The sequence below is a fragment of the Canis aureus genome, chromosome 7, assembly GCF_053574225.1.
Source record: "Canis aureus isolate CA01 chromosome 7, VMU_Caureus_v.1.0, whole genome shotgun sequence".
Lineage (NCBI taxonomy): Eukaryota > Metazoa > Chordata > Mammalia > Carnivora > Canidae > Canis > Canis aureus.
In genome coordinates, this window is record NC_135617.1 from 58,290,277 (window position 1) to 58,304,064 (window position 13,788).

The following is a 13,788-nucleotide window of genomic DNA, read 5'->3' on the forward strand; positions in this document are numbered from 1 at the left end:
CAGGCTTTTCCCTGACATAAAATAAATGTTAGACTAAATGTCATTTTAGGTTTTCTCCAGAGCTTACATTATGAGTGGGATTTGAGCTGTGGGGCTCCCCTGAGTTATGCACACCTGATTATGGAACCTATGGTAATGTATCAGGGATTTGGACCCATCAAATCTCATATTTCAACGAAAGATAAAAGGCTAACATCAAGAGCCTTCAATGTCTGTCTCTAGCAGCTTTGCACTCATCTATTCTTTGAGCCATCCCTGAAGCTAGAATGTAGAAATTCTGCTCTCCTTTGCTCCAGAAGATTCCTGGATACAATAGGGGAGCTAAGGGTACAATGCAGTTTTGTTGATAAGATGTTCATTGAATGCTTTGTCCACAGTCACATTGCTTCTTAATTTGTACATGATTTCTAGACATTGAAGTCCCTTTACAATTTATATGGGGTGTCACTTCAAAGAGAACTGTGTGCATGGTGTGATGAAGGCAAATAGGAATTAGCAGAACAGAGTACCAGATTAAAAACAAAGAACTTGTATATTTGTGGCACCCATAGATGACATCAAATAGGCAATCTTATGTATGTAGCTCCTTACTGCTTATCCCAGATGTGAGGCAGTTGCACTAAGGACATCTTGAATAGTTCATTCTGTGCCCATTAGGGTTTAGTTTTTCTTCCTTGCCTTTCATGTATAGAAGTCTCTTGACCGCAGAAAATGTATCTTCTAACATGTATGATTTGTGCTCTATTTGGTATCCTGTACAAAACAGAATCTTGGAGAAGGTTTGTTGACTGTGATGATCACATGGATTTAAGAGGGAAAATAAAACCCAAAGCCATAAACCTTTGAGTTCTTTATTTTGGGCTCTTTGTACTGATGTGACTATAGACCAGTACTTTTATCTCCCTTTCCTTCTGCCATTTAATCACCAGGTGGTGTTTCCAGATAAGAAATGCAAAGGGAATTTATTACCTAACTGGAGCATATACAACTCATGTATCAGTACTCTCAGAATTATTTTATGTAATAAATTCAGCCTAGTAATAGATGAGCTACCATTGTGTAGAACTGTTCTCCGCCCAACTGCAGGGACTTCTTGAATGTTGTCAACATTTAGAGACAATTGGAAGAGGGAGCCCTATTAGTGACAAATGGCTAAATATTCAGAATTTCAATGTGTACCAGGAAGATGATTCAACCTCTTGCCAGACCAAAGAATCTCAGAGTGACTGGCAGTGAGGAAAACCCAGAGTCTGCTTGAAACTATCCTTAGGAGTGAAGGAGTTAACTGAGTGTGTAAGCTTTATCTTGTATCCAATGGACTTGTGGTTTGCCGATGAAAGTCTCTGGTAAATGATTGTTAGAGACGTATCATTGGTAGCTGTTGCTAGTTGCTGTGTTTCAAAAGCCTGTTGATTCCTCTGCAAGGGGCTGGAGTATCCTCTATCCCTTTATTCATTTCTGGTTCATTCAGGTCTGCCTGCAAAAGATCTATCAGATTCAGGAACATGAATGATGAAGATAGTAACAACATCTATGACACAGTCCAAAGAATAGGCATCTATGAGCTTCCAGATGATCCAGAAGAAAATGAGGCTCCTTCTTATGATAACATCAATGAATGCCTGACAGAAAACCACGTATATGCCAGCGAGCTGGAAACCCATGAGTATGACTCTGTGTCAGTTTACGTTGCTGGGGGCAAGGAGGACAGCTTGCCTTCTTCCCAACCAGAAGCAGCAGACTACCTCCTGCCTGATGAGGTATGTCCTGAGTCCCAGGATCTTCAACCAGGTGAGCTGCAGGAAGACCACGACATCTCAATGGAAGAATTACATTCAGCAACCCTGGACCAGGAGACTGGCCCAGAGGAGTCCCAAGAGGATGGAGGCATGATGGGGGAAGATCTTCCTTCCCCTGCAAACTTCACCATCCAGGAGGGCAGAGCCTTCGTCGCCAGGAATTCTGCTAATGAGGGTTTGGAAGAAAATCAATCAACTTCCATGGACCCTGAGATAAGCCTGTTTGTGAAGGTAAGGGCTATCTCTACATAGGCACACTTGCATGTGTAGATGGCATAACTGGGGTTTTCTTTTGCTCCGAGCATCCAGGGAAAGATGAATGATGTCATCTTAAGACATATTTAAGAGTGAGGCTGGTTACAACGAAAGATGAGTGGATAAAGAAGATGTGGTTTATGTATACAATGGAATATTACTCAGCCATTAGAAATGACAAATACCCACCATTTGCTTCAACGTGGATGGAACTGGAGGGTATTATGCTGAGTGAAGTAAGTCAGTCGGAGAAGGACAAACATTATATGTTCTCATTCATTTGGGGAATATAAATAATAGTGAAAGGGAAAATAAGGGAAGGGAGAAGAAATGTGTGGGAAATATCAGAAAGGGAGACAGAACGTAAAGACTGCTAACTCTGGGAAACGAACTAGGGGTGGTAGAAGGGGAGGAGGGCGGGGGGTGGGAGTGAATGGGTGACGGGCACTGGGTGTTATTCTGTATGTTAGTAAATTGAACACCAATAAAAAAAAAAAAAAAAAAAAAAGAGTGAGGCTGGTTAAATAGTCAATGCCAGAGTTCACTCAGGACTGCTCAAAGGTATAAGAATTGGAAAGCACATTTAAATTGTGTGTCAAATCACTGACCTTTATATACCACAGGCAAAGCATGTTTTTAAGAGTTTACTTACAAGTGAGCAGAAAATGTGGTTCAAATCCTTACCTTTGTGACAGTGTGACAGACGTTAAGTACATTTTCCTGTCTGGTTAAACTTTTTTTGTCAATTTGATTTTCAAAAATGAAACCAAGTCTTGTGAGAGGAAGTCAAATCAGTAGTCGGCCAAGCACTGGGGTTTCCTTCTTAGCATTTCCAAGGTCACAGATACTTCAGATACATGGTTAATAAATGTTACCTCTGTCACTGAGTCTGCCCTTTTGGCACCAATATAACTAAAATATCTGATGAAGTAATATGATCTTGGTTGTAGTAGTAGTAAGATACTAATAGCCAGTGTTAAAGTTTAATGCTTATGGTATATAAACTCAGAACTTTGGTAATCTTGGTTTTATACTGACATCGTGATAAAGACTATTTATTACAATATTATCAAAACATAAAAAAGCATTTCAGGGCTAGACAAATCATCTTTATGAACCAAGAATGCAGAACACTTTTCCCCAACATCCACTCCCTGACAATATTCATATTTACACATTTCTTAGTATGAAGATGGCATATTAGTAAATACTGCTATTCCTTGATAAAAATAAACCTACAAAACACTCAGTTCACGCTTATTTCTCTCCTTTGTGGTTTCCAATAACTCCAATAAAATATACTTTATTTGCTAATTTAATATATTGATTTTTTTACTTTGTAATTTTCCCTAGATGTTTTGTGTGTAAATTGTGTCTCCTTTCTTCTATCATGAAGTCTTTAAAAAGCACCTAGCAGAGTGTTTGACTCATACTTAGATACCCGAGCATTTGGTGGGGAAAAGGGGTATGGAAGACAGGGCAGGATTTTATGTCAAGAAATCAGCGATGTGGTGCAGGAGACAGACTTGCACATGGTTAATTTTGGTGAACTCGAGGCTGGAGCTCAGTGCTGTGGCTATTCTGGGAGGGAGTGCTCAAGTGTGCAGGAAGGAATCAGGAGAGGTTCTACTGAGGAGCTCACTGACATTCAAGCAGGTGCATTCAAGCAGCCTTCCACTTCCAAATCCACATCACTGTTATATTAGTTAACAAACAAACAAACAAACAAACAAACAAAATAACCCACAAAATCCCACACCCGGTGAGGACTGGTAGGCGTATCTTTTTCAGGACAGAATCGTCCATGCAACTTTATGCAACAGACAAGGTGGGTCGTCATTATGATCATCGTCATCGCTATGGACACATCAAGACATTTGTAAATTTGACAAAGCATTGATTTCACCAGAAATTAGCTTGCCACTGGTGTTGAACAAAACAGAAGTGTGTTTGTGGGGGGGAACAGAAATATTGGCATCTCCAGCTGGTATTAGCAACAGGAAAAACTGCTTGGTAGTAATGTGCGGTCCTATGTTATTTAAGATCTGTAGTTCCTGAAAGCAAATATTGGAGCTAATTAACTCTTTAGGTTTACATTCTTTTTCCATAATTGTTAACTAATAGACCTCAGCTCCTATGTGTGAACTCTTTTTAAAAGATACTCAGCAGCACTCAGTAAGAAGAATGGCAGTCATAATCCCTGCTTCCCAATCCTCCACCCATCCCCACTGCCGTTCTTTATTCAGTGTTGAATGGAAATTATACACGAAGGCAGGGAGTACAGGGGCTTCTCTGCTTACTTGGGAGTGGAGAGTCTGAGTGTAACCTGTTCAGGCTCCTTCCTCCTTCCAGCTTTGGGGTGGGGGGATGGCAAAATGCTGGATGCCCCACCTTGGATGGAGCTCGAGTGGGCTTTATGGCTCGCCATCTTTTTAGCAGGGCTTGTTGCCATGGAGTCCTGGGGTTTATTCTTTCCCTGAGCTGTTTCAGTGTAGACCACTTTGGCTGCATCTAAGTCCATACTCACTTGCATGCATTTTCAGCTGTTCTAGGCAAACCAGTGAAAATATCATGCAGGTTTGCCTAACATTTTACTGAGGTGCAGCCATTTCAGGGTGTTGGGTGATTACCTAATTAAAAAATATCATTTATTTATTTAATTAAACAGATATTGTGCCAGGCTTTGGTTTACAGCAATGAAGAAAACAAAGTCCTGGCTCGCCTGCACTTTGCATTGTAGTTGAAAAACAACTGATGGACAAATAGGTAACTACAAAATATGCCTGGTGGTGATAGTGCCTTTAAGAAATATAAAATGGCATAATAGGTGTGAGCATGTCCTATTGCTGTCACACTTTGTGGCTTGAAACAACACAAATTTATTCTCTTCTAGTTCTGGGGATCAGAAATCTGAAATAAGTCTTATGGAGCTAACAATAAGTTGTCAGCAGGGCTGTGTTCTTTCTGGGGGCTCAGGGAACAATGTATTTCTTTCCCTCTTCTAGTTTCTAGAGGCTGTCCTCATTCTTGGCTCATGGCTCACATCATATCACAGTGGCTCTTCCTGCTTTTCTCCTCATCCTGCCTTCTTCTGATCTGATTCCTCTAGCATCTTATAAAAAGACTTGTGATTAGTTTGGGTCCATCTGGATAATACAGAATAATCTCTATTTTAAGATCCTTAACTTAATCACATCTGCAAAGTCCCTATTGCCACAGAAAGCAACACTCATGGGTTCTGGAAATTAGGACATGGACATACTTGGGAGTCATTATTCAGCTTCCCACAGTGGGACAGAGTGACAGTGAGGAGGGAAGCCAAGGAGGCAGGGTGGCCGGAGTGGGGGAGTGAGAGAGGTAAGGTAGCAGCAGGTAAGGCCAGAGAGATGGAGATGGGCACAGAGCATGTGGAAGAGGATCTTTCACTTTCACTCAGAGTGATATGGGGAGTCATCGGAGCTGGCTGCTTTCTTTTTTTTAAGATTTATTTATTTGAGAGGGAGAGAGAGACAGACAGACAGACAGAGATACAGCATTGGGGAAGGAACAGAAGAAGAGGAAGAAAGAGAATCTCAAGAAGACTTCCCACTGAGTGCATAGCCCGAATCAGGGCTTGATCCCATGACCTTAAGACCATGACCTGAGATGAAATCAAGGTCAGTCACTGAACCAACTGAGCCACCCAGGCACCCTGTGGCTGCCCTTTTGATGGCAGACTGTAACAAAGAAAAAATAGAAGCAGAAAGGACAGTTTGGAGGCAGGTGAAAAACTAGGCAAGAGATGATAGTGGATTGGCCAATGGTGACCACAATGGAGGTAGCACAAAGTAGGACTACAATGGCTTTGAAGAGTGACCCCAGAGGTTCTGCTGATGTGACATAAAAAAAGAGAAAAGCCAAGGCTGACTCTAAGGGTTTTGACCAGAGCCACTGAGTGAATGGAGATGTTATTCCCATTTCACCTATGGACCTCTTCTCCAGGACCACATGAGCAAGAAAATGTGCTCGTATCACTCATACACTATCTTTCCTCCCTCTCTCCTCTCTCCCTCCCTCCATCCTTCCTTTCTTCCTTCCTTCCATCCTTCCTACCATCCAGCCATCTATCCATCCATTCAACATTTACAACATACTAACTACATGCCAGGTACTGGATAAGAGATGAACACACCACGTCTTAATGCCAACTGTCCTGTAAGGGAAGACAGAGAAACACAATTCTTAAAGATAATAAAAGGAAATAAATAGTTGCTTCTTGGTCATTTACTGAGATCCAGTGGGGGAAAAAGGTCTCTAGTGAGAGTTGCAGTCCACCTTCCATAAACTTCCTGGGTTTTCAAAAGCTAAAGTTTTTTGGGGGGCAAATAAAAATTCATCATTGCAGGTGAGAAACTATAAAATCCTATTGAGGAAAAGAGGAAATTTGGCTGGATTGGGATATTGTTATGTGGCTCAGTTGAGGAGCCAATGAGGACATTGTGGGCAGTGGGTTCAGCATAAGCAAAGGCACAGCAAATACCAACATGTGTATGACTCCATCTGTTTGGCTGGAGCAGAGAGGTATGCATAGGTTCAAGCAGATGATGAGATTGAAGGCCTAGGAAAGTAGTTTGCATGGCAAACTGGGGGGCTTGCAGTTTATTTTGAAAGCAACTGAGAGTGAGATCAAGAGTAAAGCAATGTTTACAGTGACGGTTAAGCAAATTAAATAGCATTGTCACTTATTGTGTGGATCAGGACCAAACAGACGTGTAGCAAGCTTCATTTCTTTTTGTTTGTTTTCGTGTTTTGTTTTTGCAAGCTTCATTTCTAAAACGAGTTCAAGCATTTAGATGTAAACCCATTGCGTATAATGATTAGCTATATATTTTTTTGTTAATTTATTCATTCAACTAAGCATCTGGGTATGTCCAATATTTAGATACCTTGCTATGCACACATAAATTTCTGGAAAAAGCTAGTCAGTGTGATGCTGATTTGTATATTATCTATGTGTATATCTAGTTTGGTTATATTTGGTCTGGAGAGTATATAGATTCAGCACAAAGTTTTTATTGATATTATTTTAGCATAGTTTCCAATAAAAAAAAATGTGTTTGTGTGATCTGTCGCAGCGATCTGAACTACTTAAAAGTTGTAGCTAGCACTTACATGTCTAGAAATGGCTGGAGCCCTGTAAAGGTCTTCCTATTCTATGATCCCTGATGTCAATAATAAGGCATGTCAAGTTGGTAACACCGTGAGAAGAGACAAGTCTGAGCCTGTTGCATAGGCCCAATCTTTCATGGGGCAAATGAAGCATATATAAAAAATGGAGCAATGAGCAGGTTTGAACAAAGATTTCTATTCTTATCATAATTTCCTCTTAATTAGGGTGCTGGGAACACAGTCAAATCCCAATTTTATTCAAAATAATTTTCTGGGTGCCATATGAATTAGTTTGCTTTGTGAACCAATGCCATCAGTCAAAGAGGTCACAGAATTCTGGTGCTATGACAAGAAAATTAAAACCCAGCGGGGCCCACAAACTTGCCCATGGCTGCCTGCAAATTAGTAGCAGCCTGGGACTTTGGCCTCTAAATCCAGGGCACTTCCCTTTATATCGGCATTCCTAGCCTCGGATGCTGGATATTCACAGATGTGCTTCAGGAGGTTCTGGAACATTCTAAAAGTCTATGCAAATTTTTTTGTGGAAGGTAATCTCAACAGGGTTCATGAACCCTCAACATTATTTATCATTGTGATGGATTCCACTTGCCCTACCTAGGTATTCATGTCTTGTACGTCCATGTGGGAGGAAGTAGAATGTGTGATGAGTGACCCAATTAATGCCTTTTCTTTCCAACCAGCTCCTTGCTCTAAGCCTTTTAGTATCTTGAGAAACTATGTGAAGAAACCCTCCTGAAAGAGTAATGAAAGAGCAGTCCCTGATTCATCATGTGGGGACTATGTCACCTCTGAAAATGAAGGCAATGTAGTATATTCTAACATAACTTCCATACTAGGATCCACCTGTTTTCTAGGGGACATTTTTGGACATTTTTCCCTTGCAAGCTTCACGTCAACATAGCCACAACTACCTTAGTGTGCAGTATCACCACTTATACAAACTAAAACTTTTGAGTAACATAGGTTTCCACATCTTCACTTCCCAACGGTCTAGTCAATTTCACCTCCTGAATGTTCTCGTCTCTCCAGCTTGGCTACCACTGGCCACCGTCATCCTGGCCACAGTTATTCAACTGGTCACTCTGTCTCTAGGCTCATCTCCCTCTCAAGAAGCCCCCACATAGTGACCAGAATGGTCCACATAAAGAGCACATCTGCCCATGCCTTTTTCTAGCTCTGCAGTGGCTCCCCACTGTCTCCAGGAAAAAGGCCAGAAGGAAGACAATATGTTATGAAGGTGTTCGTGTTCCGTCAGGCTTGCAGCCAAGACCTACCTCATCAGGTGCTACTCCCCACTCACTCTTTGCCTCAAAAAATGTTGACTTGTATTTTACTGCACCCTTCATACCGTGTAAAGCCTGGGCTTTTGCTCAAGCTGTCCCTTTTAATGCTATCCTTTCTGGAGGTAACCCACTGTCCCAGAAGTCATATTTTGCAGGTGCATCTCCTGGCCCCTCCAGGTAGGGCTGGACTGAGTCTCCTCTGGTGCTGTTCATTGCTCTTACCTCAACATATCAGTTTTCCAGGGTTCTTATAACAAAGTACCTCTACTGCATGGCCTAAACAAAAGAAATTCATTTTTTTAATCAAGGTGTCGAAAGAGTTGGCTTTTTTCAAGGCCTCTCTCCCTGGCTTGTAGATGGTCATTTTCCTCCAGTGTCTTCACATGGTCCTTTCTGTGTGTGTGTCTGTGTCCTGATTTCCTCTTTTTTTTTTTTTTTTTTGATTTCCTCTTTTTATAAGGATAACCAGTCATATGGGACCAGACCTTTCCTAATGATCTCATTTTAACTTCATTACCTTGTTAAAGACCCTGTTTCCAAATACAGTCACATTCTGAGATACTAGGGATTAGTATTAATCATACACATTTTGGGAGAACATAATTCAGCCTGTAACACTGAATGTTAGGATAACCTCTTTGTGTCTGCATCTGTCTCTTTAGCTGTGAATCCCTGAAGGAAGATCTGCCTTTTATATATACTCATATACCCAATCCATGGCTACTTAAATGATGGTTGAAGGAAGGAATGGAGGGAGGAAGGAAGGAAGGAAGGAAGGAAGGAAGGAAGGAAGGAAGGAAGGAAGGAAATGAGTTACCCCCAGGATGCTCAGGGCAATGCAGCAGGAGGAAGACTGGCCCAGTGGTGCTCCAAGCACCTGTATTAGTTTCATAGAGACTCTGTGACCATAAACCAGGAGGCTTAAAACAATAGGAATTTATTCTTTCACAACACTAGAGGTCAGAAGTCTGCAGTCAAGGTATTGGCAGAGTCCTATTCCTTCTGACAGCTCTAGGGGAGGGTCCTTCCTTGCTTGTTCTAGCCTCTGGTGGCTCTTGGCATCCCATGGCTTGGGCCTGCATCTCTCCAGGCTCTGCTCCATCATTGCATGGACTTCTATCTGGTGTCTGTCTCTGCTTTCTCCTCTAAAGATTTTATTTATTTATTTGAGAGAGAGAGAGAATGCTCAAGAGAGAGCATGAGCAGGGGAAGTGGCAGAGGGAGAGGGAGAAGCAGGTTCCTCACTGAGTAGGGAGCTAACACTGAGCAGGGAGTTGACAATGACACAGGGCTTGATCTCAGGACCCTGAGACCATGACCTGAGCCGAAGGCAGACACTTAACTGACTAAACTACCCAGGCATCTCTCGCCTCTCTTCTCTTATAAAGACTTGTCAATGGATTTAAGACCCTTCCTAATCCAGGATGATCTCATCTCAGGATCCTTAATTTAATTACAGCCACAATGACCCTTTTTCCAAACAAGGTCACATTTATAGGTTCTGGTTGGACCTATCTTTGGGTAGGGAGGCACTCTAACTCACTACAGCCCCTGCAGGTAGGAATTAGTTGAGTTGAAGCATGGGAACACGGACAGCCACTCCTGGGATCCATATTTGCACCAAATGCAAGGGGTTCTGTGAGAAGTCAGTGGACTGTTTGCACCTTCATCTCATTAGATCCCAGACATGGATGAGAATGCCTGGCACGTTCTTAACATCATTCTGAAGCTGGGCAGAAAGCCAATATTCTGAGTGCTTAATTTGATTTGTTGAGCTCTGAAGGAACATTAGAATCAAGGGACTTGAGGATTCCCGCAGCTGTCAGTGTTAAACAGTACAAGGAGCCCCCTGTGGTAACAATGTCACCATAGCTAATGCAATGTGTCCTTGTTCCTGGGTCTGCCTTTATGCTTCTGCATCCATATAATTGACCAAACACAGTCTGTCAATAGACATAGAAGCCAAACCAAACACATTAACCAGGAGAAAGTGAGTAGTGTCAACACTGGGGGAGAGAACACCAACTGGCCAGGAAGGGGCTGCCAATCAGAATATTGGGGGGAGGGGCACAATGCTGGACTAGTGGATGCTGGATCCTTTTCTAGGCTCCCATTTTCTAAAGAGTAGCTGGCCAGATTGTTAGGTCTTTGAGGAAGGGGCCACGTTTTCCTTTATCTCTGCAGCACAGTGTCCTGTGGGCTGCTGGACTTGTCATAGGGATTCCTTAAATGTTGGTCAGAGTAAAGTGAACTCTCAGGTATCTTTCACTCACCAAATGGAGTTAAGATCATTTCTTGGAACAAAATTGCATACTGGACACTTAACTTCTCTGCGTTAAGCTCTGCCCCTTGCCAACGTGATCAAGTCCACCCTGGAGCAGGACCCCAGCCCTGACCTAACAGCCTAATGGTCTCTCTGGTCCCAGCACCCTCCACATTGTGCCTCATTCATTATGCTCCAGGAATGCCGAGCTCCCTGCGAATTGGATGCTGTTTTGCCCTAGCTGGCTTTGCCTATACGGACTCCTCTGTCTATAGCATTTCCTCCCCTCTGTCAACTGACCAACTTCCATTCATCTTTCTGGCCTTGAATACCCTGGGAAGCCAATTCTAAACCTCCAGGCTGTTCTGTGTGATACTCCCTTAGTGCTTACCTCCATCTTAGCAGGTGTCACCTAATATTGCAGTCATCCAGGCTGCTCTTCATTGGTCTGAAAGCTCCACAGAGAACGTGCTCTGGGCCGCATCTTACTCACCTGTGTAGGTACACTCACTGTTAGCATGGATCCTGGCCCATAGTTGGGTCTCTTAAATATTTGTCAAATTGATTGAAATTGAACAGGATATGGGGAGAGCAGTTAAGTTATTTTCTGAAGAAAAACCTTATTTGTATTTTTCTGGGAAATGTGCTCAGCGTTAAAGCAAAGGCTCTTATGACGCTGCCTCCATTGATATTTCACTTTGAGGTAGGGGTGGGTGGATGGTGAGTTCTGATGAGAAACCAGCTGATATAGAGGGAAGAACCAAAGGGGAAATTCTTATTTACTGAACGTTTACTTTGAACCATGGTGTGGTTCAAATACCTGATCTCCTGGTATTATTTCTGTAATAAGAATGAGGAGCTAGATTCCCATCTGGATTCTGACATTGACTAGCTGTGCAACATTGGGGAAGTCACATGCACTCTCTGGGCCTTAGATATCTCACCTGTAGAAAGGACGGTTGTATGAGATGAGCCCAAGAAGCCCCACTGGTTCTAACCTGCCATGCCCAGAACTCTGTTCTACCCTACAGTAAAATTGTCTCCAACCCATGGGGACCCTCCATCTGTCACGTCTTGAGTTTATATTTTTGCCATACTTTGAAGTATATATTGAACCTACTCTTAGGCAGTCCTGTGATTTTTAAAATAAGGGAAGGAGGAAATGATGAGTAACAAAGAAAGATGTTCTCACATGGAAACAGGATTTTGACTCAAATCATACTGAATAATATTAGGTTTTGGAACTTTTCTCCCCCTTAAATAGGTTTGTTATTTGCATGATTCAAAATCTGAGGATGGAAAAAATGGAATCTCTCCTCCATCATACCCACTCAGATACCCCATTTCCATTTCTGAAGCAATTCATTCTAAAAATTTCATGTATATACTTCTTGAGACATGCTGTGCACATTCCAGCATATATATGTATGTCCAATATTTGAAATTCTCTCCTTTTTTTCCATTTTATTTAATACTTATGATATTACCATATACCCTATTCCGTACCTTCCTTCCTTGGGGCAAATTTATTGGGGTATAATTTGCATACATCTAGCAACTTTAAGTGTACACTTCAATAAGTTTTGACAAGTGTATATAATTGTGTAACAACCACCACACTCACCATGTAAAACATTTCCATCATCTCAAAATGTTCCCTCCTGTTCATTTGCCATGAATCTCCTCCCAGCCATCCTCTGACTCCTGGAAACCACTGATCCTCTTTCTATTGCTGTAGTTTTGCTTTTTAAAAAGTATCATATAAGTGCGGCCCGGGTGGCTCAGTGGTTTAGCGAGGCCTTCAGCCCAGGGCGTGATCCTGGAGACCTGTGATTGAATCCCACATCGGGCTCCCCGCAGGGATCCTGCTTCTCCCTCTGCCTGTGTCTCTGCCTCTCTCTCTCTCTCTCTCTCTCTCTCTCTCTGTGTCTCATGAATAAATAAAATAAAATCTTAAAAAAATATATCATATAAATGGAGTTAAACTCTGTATAATCTTTTGTGTGTGGTTTTTTCACTTAGCATTATGCTTTTGAACTCATCCATGTTTATATATATAGCTCCCTTTTATTACTAAGTAGTATTCCATTGTATGAATACACCACAATTTGTTCATATATTCATCAGTTGATGGACACTTGGGTTCTTTCTCCTTTGGGGCTATAATAATAAAGTGACTGTAAACATGCACACATAAGCTTTTGTATTGACTATGTTTTCATTTCTCTTGGGCAAATACTTAGGAGCAGAATTATTGGCTCATATGGTCAGTGGGTATTTATCCTTATTAAAAACTTTCAAATTATTTTCCAAATGACTGCCATAATTTGTATGAGATTTCTAGTTACTTTCTTTCCATAGTATTGAAATACTTAGTATTTTCAATCTTTTAAGTTTTAGGCATATTGGTAAATGTATAGTGGTGTTTCCTTACAGCTTTAATTTACATTAAAAACATTTAATCCCAGTATGTTAACATACAGTGTTATTTTTTTTAAGATTTTATGTATTTATTCATGAGAGACACAGAGACATAAACAGAGGGAGAAGTGGCTCCTCAAAGGGAGCTCAATGCAGGACTCAATCTCGTGACAAGGATCATACCCTGAACCAAAGACAGATGCTCAACCACTGAGCCACTTGGGCATCCTTATACAGTGTTATATTAGTTTCAAGTATACAATATAGTGATTAAACAGTTCTATACAACATGCAGTACTCATCACAACAAATGCCCTCCTTCATCCTCATCTCCTATTTCCCTATCCCCCCTCCAACCTCCCCTCTGGAACCATCAGTTTGTTCTCCATAGTTAAGAGTTGGTTTCTTGGTTTGTCTGTCTCTCTTTCTTCCTCCTATGTTCATTTGTTTTGTTTCCTAATTTACACATATGAATGAATTATATCACTTAGCATTATATTCTCAGGCTCCACCCATGTTATTGCAAATGGCAAGATCCCATTCTTGTTTAAGACTGAATAATATTCCATTGTATATATCCACCACCTCTACTTCATTC

At 41.5% G+C, this 13,788-nt stretch overlaps 1 protein-coding gene across 1 annotated transcript in view; it reads left to right on the plus strand.

Moving 5' to 3' along the window:
- The first annotated feature begins 1,426 nt into the window (after nucleotides 1-1,426).
- CLIC5 (chloride intracellular channel 5) overlaps nucleotides 1,427-13,788 on the plus strand; it is a 157,870-nt gene continuing 145,508 nt past the window's right edge. Inside the window, exon 1 of the mRNA XM_077903791.1 lies at nucleotides 1,427-2,030. Coding sequence (XP_077759917.1) covers nucleotides 1,506-2,030 — 525 coding nt within the window. The 5' untranslated portion in view covers nucleotides 1,427-1,505. The remainder of the gene's footprint in view (nucleotides 2,031-13,788) is intronic.